This window comes from Branchiostoma belcheri, unplaced genomic scaffold (assembly GCF_001625305.1).
Source record: "Branchiostoma belcheri isolate BF01 breed outbred unplaced genomic scaffold, Haploidv18h27 scaffold5, whole genome shotgun sequence".
Classification (NCBI taxonomy): Eukaryota; Metazoa; Chordata; class Leptocardii; order Amphioxiformes; family Branchiostomatidae; genus Branchiostoma; species Branchiostoma belcheri.
The window spans coordinates 3,138,313-3,159,544 of NW_017804131.1; the positions used below are offsets into that span (position 1 = coordinate 3,138,313).

Genomic DNA, 21,232 nt, shown 5'->3' on the forward strand with positions numbered 1-21,232 from the left:
TCTATATATATAGAATACAACACGGGGTATTCCGTATCGCCCGAGGTATCGGCCCGACCGCGGGTCGGATCGCCCGACGGCCGCAGGCCGGAGGGCGATCCGACTCGTGGGAGGGCCGGGACCGAGGGCGATGCGGAATACACCGTGTTGTATTTTATTTATATCATACCCACCCAAGAAAACGCGCCTTATAATGCAAGATGAGCCAAAAGTTGGTGCCCCTAAACCCTCAAATGCAACAACATCAGTTCCAACGTCCGGATTCTGTATTCGAATTTTCGAAAGGGGCACACGCGGTTAGGACGAAACACGTTCGAATCGTTTTATGGAAGCGATGGAAGCGTTCGATAACGGGTTCCCGACCGGGCCGTACCGTAACGTACGGCCCGGTCCGGAACCCGTTATCGAACGTTATCGCGGCCCGGGTATGATATAAAACGTTATATAGACTAGACATGACCTTTTTACGTACGCTGTGTAAGTTAACTTTATACATGTATCAACGTTCAAAGTAACTGGTCACTAAATTTTGATTGATATTCATTAGTCAAATTCATAAATTAATAGATTTCTATAGTAATAAAGAACACTAATACAAACCTTCCATTTTGGTAGATTTGTGTTGCCTGCAAACTGCATGTATTGTTGCACATGAAAAAGTAGAGATGTATATAAATGATATAGCTTCTACTGCGTATTTGTTTGTCTATAGACATACCGGTGTTCCTGGTCCTCAGCAAGATGGACAAGATAAAGACTAACGAGAGCACGTACAAAGCCACAAAGGACATGGCATTCAATACTCTAAACCTACAAGGAAACAAGCAGAGGACAACAGAACTGAGTCTCTACCACGCAGAAATCGAGGGAAAAGATGAAGGTTGCCCCTTAGATGCATTTAATATGTTTTTGCCAAATGAAGATATTGACAGGAAACTCCTTATTTTGCTGTGCAATCTTCTTCATCCCGCCTTTGACCGGACCGTGACACACGGTGACAAAGTTGAGATTAAACATGTTGAACCTGAAAAGCCTCCCAAAAAGCGAAATGAATGCAAGCCATCATAAAATTCTTCTTGTTATGTGGAAGGATAGAATAATCATTGCAAATGTGTGTCTAAGATTGCATGAGCTTTGTAAACGTGTTACACACATGTATTGGCTCTTTATAGTCATTTAACTACAGTTCTTTGATCAATCTCAGCGTAATTTCTAGTTTGGCATTTACATTATGAAGGACAGTATCTGTTCAAGACTAAAGGTCTACATATGAAATGCAAACATTCTTTTAACCATTCATGGCCCTAAACGGCCTGTACATCTTTATCATATATATATATATATAACACCAAGGATCTCTAATGAACTAGACATTCAATGATACTGATAATACATAATAATAATACCTAAGCCAGACAACCAGTAGTACTGAAGCTAGACTAAGTGCTGCAGAATTACCATGCTCATGTATGTGTTGTCTATGCCGCTCAATTGATAAATTGAACCACTTATTGTATGTTAGGTTGTTAAAATGTGTCTCCAATAACTGGTGGAAAACATCATGTCCTGATACAGATAGATGACTATTTTGGAAACTATTTGCAAAGAATCTGGTAGTTCCTTTATGTCTGAAAAACAAGTGCGAAGTTAAAAAGGCAATTATTATGCACATAAAAAAGAAAAAGGAACAGTTTTATGATAGTGTGTAGACGAGGCTAACATTCATACACGATTGAATGTAGTAGCCTTCTTCGCTTTTTTAGAACAAGGAAGCGCGCGGATGTCATCATACATTAAATTGATTAATTGTGGCCTAAAATACCTTGTGCTTTTTTTTCGTTATTTCACTATGTTTATTAGCAAGTCTGTGCGAAAGTGACTGTGCATGTCATTTTCATTTTCATTTATTTATTTATCCAGGTGATACATATCGCCTTGTCGGCGTTTTTCAATGATACCTGGGGGGTAAACCCCAACATAGTAAAATACAAACAAAGTAACTGAGGATAAAATACAAAAATAAATAAGAAGAAAATAATCACTATATACAAGTGTGCAATGAATCATAAGGTAACATAAAGAATCCAACCAAACATAAATAAGTTAAAGCGAAAAGTGTGGCTTTCCATGTGGAGAAAATTACTTGATGTAAAATGATTGGAATTGTTGCACAAGAACTCTCTTGTCAACCAAATTTGGTATCATCACGAACTTTCATACCAAATTTGGCATCGTCAGGTCAAGGTTATTTCTAAAACGCCTCTAGAGCCTTCGGAAATTATCTGGATTTCATATAATGGCGTACCTGAAATCCGCCATTCGCTGTTGTTTCTCTTCATGCTCAAAGTGCCGCGATTCGATCGATTTAGCACCATGTTTAGTCCGCCATATCAGTGACATATAATGATAGGCCTTTGATGTACTAAAAAATAATCCTACCGGTGAACTCTTTTAGTCTGTGTCAAAAGCAAACTGCTAATCACATTCTTGTTATCAACACATCACTTCAACCGTCGGAAACCCCGACAGCTGTTATGTAATGAGGTGCCCGATCGCTTCTAGTTGAAAACGCCTAAAATGGCCTGAAGATATCTACTTAAAACGAAAAAAGCCGAAGTTTAAACACGACAACTACTCACATCCGAACAAGCTAATAGTTTTAAATCATTGAATTGCATTCTTTGCCGTATGATAATAGCTGACGTTTTATTATTCAACGCTACGGGAGGGCACAGCAGAACAATGGAATGATCCATCAAGCCGAAATGACAGATTGGTAAATATCGTTAAGGCAAAAGTCACTGAACCCATTAAAAATGGCTAATTCAAGACGTGGCAGATTTTCTAGATACTGTCGTAAGATTGTGTCCTTCATATGTCGATGAAAGTTTGAGCCCCCTAGGAAATTCTGTAAATCAGCTCCATTCCATGATAGGACCATTCAAGCTTGTGACATAAGTAATTAAGAACGAGAGAAACACAGGCAAATATCGATTATGCAAATGAAGATCTTATTTGCATAATTAATGAAAAAAATTTATAATTCCAAAGTGGTAACTGCCTGGAATTTCAAGGTGAACATAACATATTCAAATAACGACCTCATTTGCATAATTTATGAGGAAATGCTAAATATTACGACATTCTTCGTTAAGATAAGACTGTCCTTTGGTGTAGAATATGATCAACAGATATAATTCAAGCAATTTAGGATCTCTAGTTTTACAACTGTGACACACTTTATTTTCATTTCTTCACAGTCTTCTTTTCCTTTGGAATTGATTTTGGCATTAGTATCGTTCTCCAATATGTTATTTTTTGTAATATTCGGCATATATTTGCTAATTTTGCTTTGTACGATTTACAGTATGGTAGAAAACTTTTTTGAAAACGGCCGAAAATTCATGCGCGCGCGCGCTCTGATGTCATCCATATAATCAAATCAATATGGTCCACAAAACGTAAAATATCAATTCGTGTTTTACAGATCGTTGCTGCAGTTACCGTGACAAGAGAGAACTTCACAATTATGAATGTTCTGAAAATAATTTTAGTACGTGACTTTACAGAAAGTAGTACTGCATTTTTATCTAGTTTGGAAAATGGAGAAATGATGAAAATGTCGGAGGAAACGAATAACATTGATAGAATTGGCGACTACAAATTGTACGAGTATTCTTGCAACACATTGTCAGGAACTATCATATTCACACCGGAAGGCGACGACGAGCGTGCCATTGTGGAGCACTTTCGTCGCGATGATACACCGTACGCTTCTCTTCCAGTGTCAGTTCTTGACGAAAACAAAAGTCACAGAAGTTCTATCAGTTCATTCAGCGATATGAAGTTTCTTCATCACGTCCTTGGTATAATCATCAGAGGTAGGATATTTTCAATATGTATCCGTATAATAGCCATTATTTCATTGCCAGCAGGCAAAACTTCCGTAGCTAAACTAAGGGAACCAAAACACCGATGTAACGTTCTATATTTTAGGCGTTTTCGTGAATTTTAACATTTGCACAAGCAGTACCTTTATTTCAAGGTTTGTTTCATGATTAGAATTCAGCAGGCTCTGCAACTTATATAGGTGTACTGTTCTGTTCTCTGATTGCTAATGTGAAGGACTTTGTGGGGTATCACCTAGCATAACATTATCCAGCATGTCTTGTCTTTTCCAATGAAGACCAACACGTAGAAGCAACCATACACTGACACTGTACGCTACTATATAACAAAACTTTTACTGTTCTGAAACTATTCTTCCGTTTATTTTAGCAACAGGAACAATAAATAAAAGGGTAAGTACATCCAATGTTATAAACCTCACTTCATAATGTGTTAACATTGCCAGACCAGTGCATACTCTTTTGCAGTCTATCTATTTAACTATCTATCTAGAGATTTATTTATTTCATGCCCTGCTGTGTCTGTTATTTATAAAATATATAGAGTTACAAGCATCTATCTAAGTATATATCTGTCTATTTGAATATATATATCTATTTGAATATACCTATATCTATCTATATATATCTATCTCTATCTCTCTCTCTCTCTCTCTCTCTCTATATATATATATATATATATCTACCTATCTATCTATCTATCTATCTATCTATATATATATATATATATATATATATATATATATATATATATATATATATATATATATATATATATATATATATATATATATATTCCCAGTTAAGGATATACCTCGCAGCTCGCAATGAGTCAACCCTAGAAGCAGGCAACAAGCTTATAAAGGGCGTTGTTGATGGCCTGGAACTTGACATAGAGCCATTCCACGCGCCATCAAGACGTCACGAAGAACTCCTGAGAGAGAAGCTCAGTACCAACTGGCCCTGCAAAGTCTTATGCTGTGTCGACAAAAGTGCAAGAAACATCATCTTACACGACACGGAATCCGACGAAGCAAGTCAAATCGTCCGCCCAGCTGAGGACATTTGTGGAAAAGATGGTACCTTTCAAAGTTAAATTCTATAGATAAAGTCAACGCAGTGGTACTTCGTCAAGTGTTTGTAAATGCAGCAAACATTTGCAATTTAAAAAAAGAGTTAGGCAAGATTTGTTGCCAATTACATTCACTTTGGGTTAAACTTTACACGAAAACTTTACAATCACCCCCAAAAAGACGACAGTGTCTATTTTTACTAATAACAATATTATTACGAAATATTTGAAGCTTTCAATAATACATGTAGTTTTGGATAATAGTTTTGAAGTTTAAGTTTTCGATAGTAGTTTTACATAACAAAGAACAGACTGAGATAAACATTTTAATATTAATTACAGTACAACAGTACAGTCCACCACGGTTAGTTCACCTATAATTACATTTGCTGTCTCCTTTTTCCAGGGGTGCTTCTTTTACTCTGTGGTCATCGCGACATCGATGGCAGTGACCTTTACGACAAGAAGCACTTTAGCACAGCTTTCCTGTGCTATCAACCTAAGCTAAGAGAAATAGCAGCGAGTGGTCGATTTCTAAGTATGGAAAGTAAATTGAATGAAAGCCAGAAGAAAGCAGTGTTAGAGTGGATCCAACGACCGCCAGATGATTCAATGAAGCAGCCCTCAAATGAAGGCACGGTCCAATGTCCAACAAATCAGGAGATCACTCAAAATGCTGCACGGAAACAAAGCACTGGTATCTTCGCAAATCTTCTTAGCAAATTTGCAAATACCGAAAACGTGACTTAAAATTCTGTCATATCACCCACATTAACTTGACTTGGATGTACCTCTTTCTTTGCACTAGAACTAAAAGTATCTAAGAATGCATGTTTATGAAGTTTAACATCTCAATCATCTCCAATTACATAGGTGTGTAGATCTAATAGTATACCAGCTCTCGTGTGACAAAATACTTATTTTTACCTTCGCACTGTACAACGTGAAAAGGTTGTCCTATTTCATTATTACTGATGAAGTTTAAGGTGAGATTAATTTAATCAATCTCCTTCAACTTTTGAATATTTGACCAACATGATTTATGGCGATGGTGACATAGCCGAAGTTTGACTTTATAAATAACTTGTCCTTCCATGTTTATGTGGACATGATGTGCAAAACTGGCACAACTATTATAAACTATAATCAATGAATTGGTCTTACATATTGAAAAACCTCGACACATAGGTAGGATAATAGATTAATTTATCAATAATTTATTTGCCTTGAGGTCTCTCGAGGAAAAAAGAGAGAAAAATGATGAGAAATTTATCATTTATGTCTGAGACCTGTATATAGCACATTAAAATGTGTTCAAATGCTACGCCCTAAAATTAATACGTTGAGAAGGAGTTATGCCCAGTGCGCTGCCACCTTAGATTGTTCATGTATAGTGACTTTGTTATCGGAAAGTAATATTCATATCTAGTATATTCAATTGCAAGAACATCTCGACTTGACAGGAAATGCAAGGAGTTAGAATACATCTTTCACATAAGAAACGACAGAGAGGCGAATTGCGTGGCACCTAAACTGGTAGCTAGCTATAGATTAGTTTACCTAGAAATGAACAACTGTTTTGTTTATTTCACTTTTTTTGTTTAAAGCAGTGTACATTGAACAATGATTTGCAAAAGTGGATTATGACTACATGTTCCTTGTAGAGCGAATTACTTGATGTAAAAAGGATTAGATTGATATACTTTGCAGAATTATCCCGTCAACAAAATTTTGCATCTCAAAGGTCAAGGATTGCGTGCTCCCAGTCTTCCGTTGTACCGTATAACGGGATTTACCAATGTATCTGTGTTTGATAATGGCGTACCTGAAATGCGTCATTCACTGTTGTTTGTCTTCTTTGATCAAAGTGCCGCGCACACAGATATCGATTGAGCACCACGTTTAGTCCGCCATATCAGTGACAAACATTGATAGGCCTTTGATGTACTGACACAAAAATTACCCTACCGGTGAACTCTTTTAGTCTGTGTCAATAGCAAACTGCTAATCACATTCTTGTTATCAACACACCGTCGGGAACCCCGACAGCTGTGATGTAGTGAGGTACCCGATCGATCGCTTCTAGTTGAAAAGACACACACACTCAATGCTTACAATGAACCCAAAAAAAGTTTAAACACAACATCCGAACATGATAATAGTTTTAACTCACTGAATTTTACTCTTTTGTATTAGAATTGCTGACGTTTGATGTCATGACTTTTTGTAAGCCCAGTGTGTCAATAATAATTTGCTTACTGCACGTTTATGTTATCTGAGTTGTCATTTCAACTGTTGGGAACCGCTATAACTGCTATCAGTGATTAGCTAAATTGTATAGCCTGGTGTTATCTAGCAGGAGGTCGTTCATGTTTGAGTATCCCACGAATCCCAGACGAATTTAGACTTTGTTTATCGTCTAGGTCTTTGCTGGTAAATGCGGTATGATAAATGTTGTCAATCTCAACACTACGGGAGGGTACTGCAGAACAATGGAATGGTTCATCATGCTGAGATGACAGATTTGTAAATATCATTAGGGCAAAATTCAACACTGAAGCCATTCAGAAATGGCCAACTCAAGACGTGGCAGATTGTCTAGATACTGTCGTAAGATTGTGTCATTCATACGTCGGTGAAAGTACAAAAGGGCAAGAGAATAAAGATCACCACTCGGGAATATTACGCCACTACCAGGTTCCATGAGTAGTGAGTGTGATATAAATAAATAGCCGCTGGAAAAGCAAATACAATTTCGGTGGCATTAAGATACAATGTAGCCATCATGAAAAAGATTCAAAACTAGAGGGAGTTCAAATTACCCTTTTCTTGCATGCATGTACTAAAATCGAACCACATTGCTGTGGCACTAGGAACCAACATATCTGTAAAAAATATTGAATCTTCTTCTCTGATGACCTCGTGCATGTACTCCAATTTCTACCTTTTAATACGTTATCGTCTGGGGTGGCGAAAAGACAGTATCAAATTGTCCAGAGAGGATCCATTAGCCAGAGCGAGCCAAGGGGGTAGCGACAAAAAAGGGCCATATATATACAAAGGTAACGATCTTCCCATCAACTTCTGCTTGGACAGTAGTGAAACAGCCCGAAACAGTTGCCCGCGCGGGGTGTTATGGGATTCAGTTAGTATCTCCGCGCAGCCTCGTTTTGAGGAGAAGTTTCTTGCCTGTTCTCAGGTTACGCCTGTCGAGTCCCATGTACAATAAATTCTCTCACCAAGGAAAGTCATGAAATATCGAGGTAAGAAAGTATAGCCTACTCTGATCTGTGTTCAATGTACTGTCACCTGACACTGGCTATACATGTCTAACTCCTTTCGATGTTTTAGATTTAACCGACAAATTAATGCGGTGAATGCGGAAGTAAAATAGAAGTGACCCTCCGAACAGAAAATTATGACGGTTTTAGAGCTCTTCTAGTCTAGATGATTGTGAGTACCATAGAAAGTGAACATGGAATGGTCTGTAGAAATACGATTACAATATTTTAGGTGTAGAAGTTGGTTAGAAGTTGGACACAGTGTGTAAATACAGAGTAGCAATATCAAACTAGAGTTCGGCGATCTCATACCTCCATGACATGTTTAGTGCTGTCGTAAATCTTATGCATGGTGATGACCGCCTGTAAATAATTTACATTTACAATCCTGCTCATTAGCAAAATATTTAAGTAAATTATTCACATGACCCCTGCCTAGTGACATGCAACACATACACTTGTGAATTCCCTATCAATTTTGGCATGGGCAAGGTATGATACTGTTGCAAGCACGACCTCTAACATACCTTTGGCAAATCATGTTAACCGTCCAAACTGACTTGTTACACATTTCACTGCAATTATCCAAATTATAACAGCCCCATTTGCATATATTATATCAGTTGATCATGTTTTCCACCAAAAGCCAGGATCATCTTAACTAAGAAAAAGTCTACTCTAGCTTTTCCTCATAAATTATGTAAAATACGGTCCTGATTTGAATAAATTGTGTTTAGAGATGTTCACCTTCACTTAACTGCCAATCATGGAACACTATCCCACTATTAGATTGTAGCAATTTCACATTGCTTATGCAAATTATGTCTACTCTAAAACAGTTCTACTCGGTAACCCGTAACCCAGGTTTGGCTCCCCATAGCTCGGCGATCGTTGTAGATTTTCAAGTAGGTCTTGAATTGTTCAAAAACCCTTGGGATTGTAGTGTTTTTCGGCGTGGTGAAGTTAGACGGCCAGCGAAGCGTTTTTTTGTATTAGTCCGCGAGCAAGGGTGATGCGGTTTGTCGCCTGATGACCCAAATAACCGCGTTCTATGTGGAATTTCAAGGCATTCGCGTAACCGGATTTTGCGAAAAACTTATCGCAACAACTTATATTTTTCCCGTCTTTTCAGAAACAGGAATTAGTAAGCTATTTCAGCATATAAGCCGTTAGCCTGGGAAAGTTCGTTTTTTCCAAGCAGGTCCGTTGAAAAAACTGCAAAAAAACTATATTTTCGACGGACAATAACCAAAATTCTATCGGAAGCCGGCTGGAAACCTCCGTTGACTGATGTAATGAGATTTCCCGGCGTACTTTTCTTGGCGGAGTTGTAGCCCTTTGGTCTGTGGGTGTCCACCGGCTCCAAAATCGTGAAAAAAAACTCCGGTCCGAGACCATAATAGCCTTAATTTGGAACACACCAGATATATAAAATATCCTCATTAATAATGCAAATTTGATCCTGATTTGCATAATTTTGAATTAGGTATGCTAAGCATCAATTCAGCAAACTTCATATCAAAAAATCAAAAACCAGTTTTTAGCTATCCTCTCTTGAAGATTTTTAGACAAATCGACCTTAGGGGGCCCAAACCCACGTGACTTTTTTCCGAGCACAAGAGCTACCATCCAAAACTCAAGACTCTAGCATGTCCGGAACGCGAGATATCAGAACCGGAAGTTACGCTGCAGTACCAAGGGAAGCCACTGGGGCCCCAAAATCTAATTATTTCCAGTTTACCTCACACCCTACTAACGTACCGAGTATAAAACCAATCCAGCCAGCCGTTCTTGCGTTATTTTCTTGACCAACAAACAGACAAACGCAACTGAAAATATAACCTCCATGACATGTCATGGAGGCAAGTCAGGTAACTGCAACGGACCTTCTGCTCACGTGAAAAAAATACTCTAAGTACCTCAAGAAGGGTGTAACATACATTGCAATTACATACCAGCCTATGCTGAGTATATTCCAAGACTAATTATAATTTTCCTCAAGTAGAAGTAACGTCGCGGGGCGAGCTAAAGTATCACCATCGTAGTTAATTCAATGAAAGAATATGGGTGGGGAGGGGGTATTTGGGAATTGAAAGTAAACACAAACTAATTCTTAACCTTTCTTTATCCGTTGGGGGTGTTTCTGAGTGAAAAATGGAACCACGAGTCCTTAATAGAGACATGTATGTGATGAACAGCAAAGTTTTGAGTAAACTGATTGAACTATCAGCAAAGTAGAATATACAAATGTTCATGAATTACGGACACTAATGCACGGACACTGATCTTTAATCACAGATCTTTGAGTCATGGAGGAAAGGCACAGAGCCCTTCTTAGTGCCAAACGACTGGAAATATCAAGTGATCTGCGGTTTAGGGACATTCGGAGACGTCTTCTAGACAGCGGAATCCTGAATGGTGAGAATCTTGACGAGATTGAGAAGCGACAATCACGTGGAGACCAAGTAAAAGCTTTACTCGACATTCTTCCTACCAAAGGACCGCATGCATTCTCGGTGTTTCGCGAAGCTCTGAATGACAGTGGTTACCCACATTTGGCACGGATCTTGAACGATGAAAGTCAGCAAGCACCCCCAAGAGGTAACGTTATTTGTGTTTATGTATGTTCAGCTAGCTAAGGACAGTCCAATTGCATTAGCAAGTTTCATATTTTGATATAAACAATAATGGATATTGATGTTCAGAACATTCAGCGGCATGTCGGCAGAACGTACTGCCCCAGCACGAAACCCCTATTTAGAATTCCGCCTTTGGAGACGATATGTTTTTTCGACATAATATTTGAAAACTAGAGTTCGACAATCTCATACCTCCATGATATGTTTAATGCTTTCGGTATATCTTATGCATGGTGATGATCACCTGTAAATGGCTTACATTTACAATCCTGCTCATTAGCAAAATTTTTATTCTACCTAGTAAGGCCACACTGATTTAATTTTATGGATGGCATCCGCGCGCGCATTGATTTTCGCTTGTTCTCCAAAAAAAAAAAATCATGTCTTTTGAGGCTTCACGGAACTCCGGAACTCGGCTGGAACTCGGTACAGACTGCCGACTCATGAATGCCGCAAAAGGGCGGCTTATCGTAAAACTTCTTTGCCTGTGGCTATTGACAGGATCGTCCTGTCAATAGCAGAAAATATTGCACTGCTGACAGGATCGTCCTGTCAATAGCAGAAAATACTGCACTGCTGACAGGATCGTCCTGTCAATAGCAGAAAATACTGCACTGCTGACAGGATCGTCCTGTCAATAGCAGAAAATATTGCACTGCTGACAGGATCGTCCTGTCAATGGTAGAATAATTTGCACTGCTGACAGGATTTTTCCTGTCAGCAGTGCAAATTATTCTACTATTGACAGGATCGATAAAATTTTGGATTTTTATTTCATACTGGAAATTTTGGGGTGGGCGCTGGTTCGTGTAGGTCTTATGTAGGTGTTATTATGTATGCTATTAGGCCATTTTTTACGATCCTGCGCTGCGGCCCCTGCAGATCGTCGTGCATACATTGATCCCCCGCTCGGTAGCGCGCGCCTGGCCTCCCGTAAGCAATGCGGCGGCAGTGCGTGCCTGTCGCCCCGACTAGCCTCTACCAGGCACCGTGGATCGCTGGAAAAATAGTAGAAATTGGCCGAAATAAAGGGAATATATACCAAGGTCGCCAATTGGAGCTTCTCTGGCCGGCTAACTCCCTTGGTATATATTCCCTTTATTTCGGCCAATTTCTATTATTTTTCCAGCGATCCACGGTGCCTGGTAGAGGCTAGTCGGGGCGACAGTAAGCGCTAGCCATTACAGCCCAGGCCTGTTACAGCCGGCGCCGCGGGAATGACCGGCTAGCTGAAATGCCACACCAGCGGTATTTTCCTGGATTTGTTCCATTTGATTTCGAAGTTGTTGAAAGAATAAATAATGGATAGAGATCAACTTCTTTTTGTCTTTTTTATTGTCTTCATCTTATGTAACTGCCTTCGTATTTCAGACAGCTTATGCATGAAATTCGCTTGTATTTATATTTTGAACATGTCTAGTTTTGACATATATCTGCTGGAGTACTCTGTATTGATAACTGTTAACGTGATGATAGCCGCCATCGTGAAACGCCTAATCTGCAGTACAGTAGCATATGCCTTCTGACTGGTTAAACAAATGAAAACAAAGAAGAAATCATGTCAATAGAGCCCAAAATGGAAGATTTAAAAAATCCTGTCAATAGTGCCAAAAATGGCACTGCTGACAGGACGATCCTGTCAACAGTGTCAAAAATGGCACTGCTGACAGGACGCTCCTGTCAGCAATGCAGTATTTCCTGTTATTTACAGGATCGTCCTGTCAGCAGTGCAATATTTTCTGCTATTGACAGGATCGTCCTGTCAGCAGTGCAGTATTTTCTGCTATTGACAGGACGATCCTGTCAGCAGTGCAGTATTTCCTGCTGTTGACAGGACGATCCTGTCAATAGCCTCAGGCAACTTCTTTTGTACTACCGCAAAACGTCAATTTTGTCGTAAATGAACCTTTTGCACATGCGTACTAGCTACAATAACAACGTAAACCGGGAAGTTTGCAATATGGCGTCAGCGTCCTCCTCAAAAATTACGTCAAAGTGCAGAAGAAAACTGGAGGCGTTGTTGTCGAATGGTATGCCATCGACATTGGCGAGGGGGATGTAACGTTTGCCCAGCTAGTACGAGCGACTTGTGGTAGCCAGCGAGTATCGCCCGGACAGACGTCTTTTCCAGAGCGGCCACAACGATGAGAGAAATGGGAGAGGAGTTGAGGTGGCCTTTAAGTGGGTCAGGCCATGCCATTTTTCAGTTCGGCTGTTTTGTACGTATTGTTGTTGACAAAACTGGCCTTCAACAACTAAAGCCGAAGATTGTCAACAGAAGTCAGCTTTTGAGGTAAGAATAGTTCAGTTATTTTTTTTGTTTGTTTTGTTTTTCTGATTTTGATCGAGAATCTGGGAACGCAGCGGGGCGCGTACACGTGTTATGATACAGACAAAATAAGTTGTTAATGATTTACAGTAGTTGTATGTAGATTATAATGTTGTAATCATATGGAAAATTTCCAACAAGATGCATTTCTCATGCTAAGTTTTTGTTGATTTTCTGTTGGGTGTTTTTTTTTAAAATATTGAGCTCTCGCAAATTTTCACAAAATTTCCTCTTTGAAAAATGATTTTTATTCCTCTGTTTCACATCCGTTTTGTGCAGGGCTCTTTCATGTAGTGCACCAGGTGTATTACTACTCTGCGCAAGTCAAGTCTAGGGCGCTGACCATTCTGCCACTGGTCTGCTGGATGTGTGGGGAAACAAACACGCTTCCCATCCCTCCAGAGAAACTGCAAGAGTTTCAGTGCTTTCACCCAGTGTGCCATGTAGGTTAAATATTATTGTGTACCTCATGTTTTAATTGTACATTCATTCTCACCTACATTAGTAATGTTGTAACTTACAATACACTGTACTTCAATTTTATTTGGAAACATACATTCCAAGTAAATCAATTTTGAATACCATGTCATTTTTCTGTAGGTGTGCAAAGCTGGTGTTGGAGAGCGTACAAGAGTGAAGAGAAAGCTGAAGAGGAAGAGATCTAGAGAGGAAGAAGATGGACCACTAACTTTCAGGTGGGTACTGTTTCTGCTCTACCTTTTACATTTCATCTATTCAATCCCCTTGTTGTATGCACTTCTACAGGGTATAAAGTATAAACTATATACTGTATATATAATGTATATATCTACCTTTTACGTTTTTCTGTAGGGAAAGAAAACTGCGAAGGAGGAAGCTGCGAAGGAGGAAGCTGCAAAGGAGGAAGCTGTGAAGGAGGATGAGACCAGAATAAGATGATCTACATCTACCTCCTGCAAATAAAAACTTGTTTATTTGATGCAGTCACTGTGTCCTGTGGTTCAATCCGCATTACCGGCTTTGTATTCCTGTGGTTAAGCAGCTATTTTTTTTTTTGGCTGGATTTTTTTTTTCGCCCTCTCGCATTAGTTTTGTGGTCCCCAGAGGATGTCATCCATAAAATTAAATCAGTGTGGCCTAACATGCAACGTGAAATCCTTATCATTTGGCATGGACAACGTATGATGTTGTTGGTTATATGCAAGCACGGCCCCCGACATATCTTTGCCAACTCATGTTTGCCTTCCAAGCTGACTAATTATACATTTTTCACTGCAAATATTCAAATTATACGAGGCCATTTGCATATATTGTATCAGTTGATCATACTCTCCACCCAATGACAGGGTTATCTTAAGAAATAAGGCTATTCTAGCGTTTCCTCATAAATTATGCAAATGAGGTCCTGATTTAAATAAATTATGTTTAGTGATGTTCACCTTCACTGAACTTCCAATTATTGCAAGTATTAAATTCCCAGCAGTTACCACCATAAAATTGCACCAATTTTCCATCAATTATGCAAATTAGGTCTTCATTTACATAATCGATATCTACCAATGACCTTGTCGTTCTCAATAACACATGTCTATAGAGTTTTATAGCCCTAATATGAAATACAGCAGATTTATAGAATGTCCTCATTAATTATGCAAATTAGATCCTGATTTGCATAATTTTATTATGATTATATCAAGCGTCACTTAAGCTACCTACATACCAAAAATCATGACGATCCATCAAGCGGTTGTTCAGTTATCCTCTCTCGAAGATTTTCAAAGAAACCATCCTGCAGTTCCAGAACAAGCTGCTAGGGGGCCCAAACTCACGTGACTTCTTCCCGAGCACAAAAGCTACCTTCCATCCAAATTTCACGACCCTAGCTTGTCCAGATCGCGAGATATCAAAACCGGAAGTTGCGCTGCAGTACCAAAGGAAGCCACTAGGGGGCCAAAAATCTAATCATTTCCAGTTTTCGTCACACCCTACCAACACACCAAGTATGAAACCGATCCATCCAGGCGTTCTTGAGTTATCTTGTTGACCAACAGACAGACGGACAGACAGATAAACGCAACTGAAAATATAACCTCCATGACATGTCATGGAGATAACTACAGACGGGATATTAACCTTATATGTGCGAATACTACCATATACGAGACATTCTACCGAAGTGCTATGCACAGTACATTGCGGCTTTCACGCATGCTGTAGTACGTTCTGCCGCCGTGCTGCTTCAAGTGTAATATGGCTCACCTGATTCGTTCTTCGGTATTTGCGCTGAAAGTTCGGCGAGCAAGTATCCTCATTCACCTGAGATATGAATAAATGAATGAATCTCTCAGTGCCTTTTAGAAGGTCACATATATGTGTCAAGTTGTTTTTATCCTGTTCCCAGAGCCACGTGTATTCATCATCCATGCAGGAGAAGACAAAGAATCATTTGTGCGTCCATTGGTCACCACGCTGCAGCAACAAGGGTTGGCCGAAAAGGATATTTTTTTCGATGATGTTTCCATCAAACCCGGTGAAGTCATTCGGGACAGAATAATTTCGACCTTATCGAGTAAAAGTTTGGAACTCGCTGTCGTTGTCGTCAGTACATCATTCCTCAACAAACCCTACTGGCCTAAACTGGAGTTTGAAACGTGCCTGAAAAACAACAAACGTATATTCCCCATATGGGTTGATGCTAATGACGACAGCTTCAAGGCCTTTAGTGAGTTAGTCGGGAAGTACTCTCCCACACTGAAACAGATGAGTGCAAGACGCGTACAGAGAGACCATGTAACTGACGAACTGACAAACATCGCTGCAGAAGTCGTCCAACGACTTTCTACTGTGGGACGTAGCACACCTCAGCCTGCAGGTTTGTTATATAGTTTTAAGCAAGAGTATAAATATTCAGAAAATGATATAATGAATGAATGAATTGACAGTTACAGTATGGAAAATGTTTTTCCGGGGCAATATTTTGCAACCTCTGGAATACGTCAGAAAAGGATTGTGTTTTATTGTTTTTGTCAAAAGCAACAACCGAAAAACATTGAATGATTTTTTCTAGAAATCAGTTTGATGAGTGTTGCTGTCTTTTTCTTTACCTACAGCGATCCAAACGCTTTGGTATCTAACACCGCTATCATCCAGGGGTGATTCCGGCTCCTCAGATGACGAAACCAGCCAAGGCACACATGCGGCAGGGGTCAGTGACGAACAGGGGATAGAAGAAAAACTCAATGAGAAAAAGGCGAAGCAGCTGGAACTAGAAATGGCTCAATGGGAAAAGCGAGGGAAGGTTTTGGGGCAGCATTTGACATTATTGAAGAAAGCAGAAGGTCTTCTTTCAAAGGAGAAGATAGAACGAAAGACAGAAGAAATGCTAGACTGTTACTATCAGTCAAGCTTTCACATTGTTGAGGTCAAAATAGGCTACACCATTCTTCATTTTATTCCTCACAATTTGACAACTTTAGATACGTTCTGGACAGACTACAAGTCTGGACAGCTTAGTTGTAACCTCACCGACTGTCTCATCACTGACGAGATGCGAACACTTGCCGGGGAAGACTTGGTGGTGGGGGTCATCATGCTGGAAGAGCAGTACCGACAATGGACGGAGTATTTCAAAGCAGAAGGTGAGCATACCTGAAAGTTATTTGAGTACAGGAGATGGTTCGGACTTGTGCGGCATGAGTAAAATACTTCCTTTGTAGAAACGGTTTCTGTCATCCTTCATAACTGAAAGGAGAGTGATAGTCATAAAAATTCAAAGACTTACATATACAATACATCAATGACAAAGGTATGTTAAAAGGTACACACTGCTAACAGTGCACTCTATTTTGATGGTTGCAGACATTGAGATGAGAAGGCCTAAGATGACGCCCACGGCATTTCTCCAGACAATACCAGCGCCAGTCCCCCAATCTAAAGCAAAAATGGCCGACTCTGATTCAAAGATGAAAAGTCCTGAGATGAATATTCCGACAGTTTCAGAACTGCGAGTGGAAGTTCGTCAACTTCTCAAAAAAAGAAGTGAGGACTTTAACGTATTAGTTGTAGGTCGCCCTGGCTCATGCAAATCAACGCTGATAAATTCCATGAACATGGCTCTTGCGGGGAAATGGAGTGAGTTGACTTCATTTGGGCAGGGAGGTGTACAAAACCTCACTCTGCGCCTTGACAAGGTCCCCATGTTCGAAGACCAGTTCATGACAGAGAAGGTGGAAAACTACGACAAGAAGCTTTACTTTTGGGACTGTGCTGGTATGGAGAATACAGCAGATGAGGTCTATGGGGAGTTTATCGGCCTCACTTTAGATGGAAAAGTTGAAGATAAGACAAATGTATTCGACGTTCTCAGAAAGAAGGGAGGACTGATTTCAATCAAAGATCTCCAAGAAAAGTTTCCGAAGGTGAACGAAGACAACAGGTTCAACAGGCTCCTGTTCGTTTGTGCGTGTGACGAAATGGCCCCAGAAAACTTGCTGGAACTGGTTCGGGAGACGACTGCTTCTCACCATAACAAAGGCAGGAGTGAGTATCAATTGTTTTATATAGTTTATTATGTAAACTGACGTCACTTTTGGTACATAAAATGCTATATATCGATAGACTAGACATTTTTACCTATTTAGATACATTTTTACCTATTCATGTACGTTACATTGCAAGCCGTTGGACACGCTTTTGCAAATAAATCAACATATTACCTTGCATTGGTCCGCCTGATTTGAAACCCATATGATATGATAAAGATCTGGTCGCAAAATTTGGCAATACATTAATTGATATTCATTAATCGAACCCATAAATCAATAGAATTGTTTTTTTAAAAGGGCATGAATACAGACCTCCCTTTTGGGGGTAGATTTGTGTTGTCTGGAACCTGCATGCATTGTTTTACTTGGAGTCAGATAAAGATATAATTTTACTACGTACTTGTTTCTCTATAGATATACCGGTGTTCCTGGTCTTGAGCAAGAAGGACAAAGCCAAGGACAACCAGCGCAAGTACAACGACACCAAGAAGACGGCGCAGAGTCTACTCAGCCTAGAGGGCAACGAGCAGAGGACCACAGAGCTGACCCTCTACCATGCGAAAATTGAGGGAAAAGATGAAGGTTGTGCCATAGATGCAAGAAAAAAGTTTTTGCCAAATGAAGATATTGACAGGAACCTCCTAATTTTCCTAATCAATCTTCTCGATGCTGCTTATGACAGGGCATTGGCACATGAACCCGAACTTGAACCTAAAGAGACCCCCAAAAAGCGATTCGGACTTAAATGCAAGCCATCATAAAGTTATTTCATTGGAAAGGAATGATAGAATGGCTATTACAATCTATTGAAATCTACATATGAAAGACTCTTAACTCTTAACGTTTCAAGCAAAATAAAAAATTCTAGTACCTAATATAGTTGTGAAGAAATTAAATATATCATCCTTTTGAAGCAATCTGTGATTATCTTTAAATCTAACCCAGGAAAGGTAGACGGCATGTTTTGCCAGTGTAAGGCTTACGTGCGGGTTACCATCAAGTATACACTTTCCCAAAGAATCACCATTCCTATGTATGTGCTGTCCATACAGCTCAACTGATTATGAAACCACTTACGCTATTTGAACAAGTAAGAATATTCCCAAATAAAGAAGTTGAAATAATTTTTTTGTAATTCCTATCAGAAAAAGACGACTATTTGTAAAGCATTTCCAAACCTCCTTGTGGTTTTTTTATGCGTTAAAAATGATGGTCAATTATTCCGTACTTCACACAAAAAAGAAGAGACGTTTTATGGTATTGCTAAAAGAGTATATGGAAGGGGGCTAACTTCAGTTAATGAAACACTGCATGAGTACTTAATTGTTTTGCACGTTTGTAGAAAAGTTCATCAAAGAGAAATGTGTCAAGTACATGTAATTTGGGTGGATTCCTTCTTTATTGTATTGTTGCAAAAATAAACTTGGTAAATGTTGTTAACTGAGTTTATATGTGCATATCCTTCTGTTTTTCTTATTTCATGAGAAAAATCGTATCTAACGAGAGATTGCAAATTAATACACACATTTATCTGTCAGTTTGAGTCATACGTTCAAACACCCAACCGTTAAATATAGTTACAACGTTAAGCCCCTGTTACACATCCACGACCCTCTCCCGAACTGAGTTTCCGAACACCAACCGACTACAGGTCGGCTGGTGTTAGGGAGCAAAATGGCCAGATTTATCAGGCCACGGCTAAGTTTAGCGCCGATCACGTCCTAACCATTTCAGAACCATTTCCCGAACTAACCCCGAACCATCGCCGAATTCTGGCAACCTACTTTCAACTATCCCGACTACTAACCGAAGACGTCCTAATCCCTCCTATATATGAATGGTTTATTCTTGCAAAGACATACATAATACAGCCATTTGAAAGCTTTTTTGCAGCCTAGGCTAGAGGCTGCATTAAGCAGCCTTTACAATTACTAGTCAACTAGTGTACTCACAAATAAAATGTATTGCTCAGCATTTACGTAATATCGCTTATGCACTAGACTAATACAGATTTCATTTAAAAATTCACAACAATTACGTATACATTAATATTACTTAACAATAGGATAATATTAGATAGTAAACAAATAAGATAAAACGTAACCTATGTACTTATAGGGTATTCAGAATATTCAGCATAATGGGAACGGGGCTACTTAAGTATCTCTTTGAACATTTTCCTACTCCCGAATCCCGAATAGGGGCCTACTACGTACAATCATGTTATACAGTGAAAGTTGAAATTTGTAGTATTTTCGAACTTTCCTGGAACTTGCCTTCTTCTTGGGTATGGTGTCGCCTCTTTCTGCCAACGAACTCATGCAATGACTTATTCATTCATAGTCTGATGAATTTATAGGGCTGAGTAAGAACCTGGTCCGCTATTAAATGAGCTGGGAGGGTCGGGGGAAGGTCAGCTGGCGTTAGGCTAGTGTTTCTCCGAAATTCGGGGTGATTCGGCACGCAATCTGGAAGCATTCGACACGTTTGGCAGAGGGTTAGGAGGGCCGGACTCTTGTGTAGGTTGGCACACGTTCGTCTCCACATTTTACCGCCGAACACGCGCCGATCACTGATGACCTACTCGCGAACACTAGCCGAATATGTGCCGAACTCTAGCCAACCAAGCCGACAATCCCGAACACTCCCGAAGTTTTAAACATTTTAAACATTCGGCTGGCGCAGTCTAACCGTAGCCGCGACTCTGCCGAACGCCAGCCGACCCACACCTAACCATGGTTTAGTGAGCGTTCGGGAGGTCAAATTCCGCTATGTGTGACAGGGCGGGGCTTTATTGGGGTGTTCGAAATAAAGCGGATGGAAGTGTCTAGATTTTCATGCAAATTTTGTTGCGTACTGGGACGTGAATGTATCAACAAATGGCTGTGTAATAGGTACGTAGGTAGAGCGTTCCATTCCGTAATCAATGGGACAGAAACTGTATTTACGTGTTTACTTTAGGTCTGAGTGTACTGTAGCGGAAAAGGTGGCCCCTGTTATGTTTATACTTTTTGTGATGTGCTTTTGTGTGAGTACAAACTTATTACCAGTTGGTTAATGGCCTTGTAAATCAGGACTAGCTAGGCGCTCCTGCTTTTATAGGGGCTGTACTAACCGCCTCCACGGAGATCGCAATTATAGTACCCCTTCTCCCGTGCTTCCTGTTGCAGGGTTGGCAAACCCGGTTTGTTTTACTGGTATAGTACCTACACAGTCATTGACAACATAACTCGTCTCTGTTCAAATTCAAATTATCCTCCAGCACACTGGAACCTGCATACTTGCGTTTCTTTGGTACCAAACTGATCCTTTTTTATTTAGCATATTTCAATTAGGTCTACTAACTAGACGTTTTCTTTTAGAGTAAAAAAAAACTATAAGTGATTATATGTAATCAACGATCAAATTCCATTCATTTGTGTTGGTCCTTAGTTTTTCTATACAGTGCAAATTAAACTGTCTTTGATATACATGGTCGGA

The 21,232-nt window shown here is 39.7% G+C and overlaps 3 protein-coding genes and 1 long non-coding RNA gene across 4 annotated transcripts in view; all 4 read left to right on the forward strand.

Annotated features, from left to right (window-relative positions):
• The window catches only part of LOC109480174, a 3,010-nt gene extending 1,202 nt beyond the window's left edge, over window positions 1-1,808 (forward strand). The window contains exon 2 of the mRNA XM_019782339.1: window positions 713-1,808. Coding sequence (XP_019637898.1) covers window positions 713-1,068 — 356 coding nt within the window. The 3' untranslated portion in view covers window positions 1,069-1,808. The remainder of the gene's footprint in view (window positions 1-712) is intronic.
• A 1,687-nt stretch (window positions 1,809-3,495) lies between these two features.
• LOC109480173 lies at window positions 3,496-6,573 on the forward strand. Its single transcript, XM_019782338.1, has 4 exons — window positions 3,496-3,881; window positions 4,279-4,301; window positions 4,711-4,987; window positions 5,387-6,573. Exons 1-4 carry the CDS (start codon window positions 3,530-3,532, stop codon window positions 5,728-5,730), a joined length of 996 nt encoding a protein of 331 aa, XP_019637897.1. The 5' UTR covers window positions 3,496-3,529; the 3' UTR covers window positions 5,731-6,573.
• A 3,936-nt stretch (window positions 6,574-10,509) lies between these two features.
• LOC109479656 lies at window positions 10,510-18,813 on the forward strand. The gene is made up of 6 exons (XM_019781643.1): window positions 10,510-10,862; window positions 15,610-16,080; window positions 16,319-16,846; window positions 17,067-17,747; window positions 18,167-18,334; window positions 18,698-18,813. Exons 1-6 carry the CDS (start codon window positions 10,571-10,573, stop codon window positions 18,811-18,813), a joined length of 2,256 nt encoding a protein of 751 aa, XP_019637202.1. The 5' UTR covers window positions 10,510-10,570.
• Window positions 12,818-14,051, forward strand: LOC109480175. The gene is made up of 3 exons (XR_002140825.1): window positions 12,818-13,193; window positions 13,509-13,672; window positions 13,830-14,051. It is a non-coding gene; the product is annotated as an uncharacterized LOC109480175 (long non-coding RNA).
• Window positions 18,814-21,232: the final 2,419 nt, after the last annotated feature.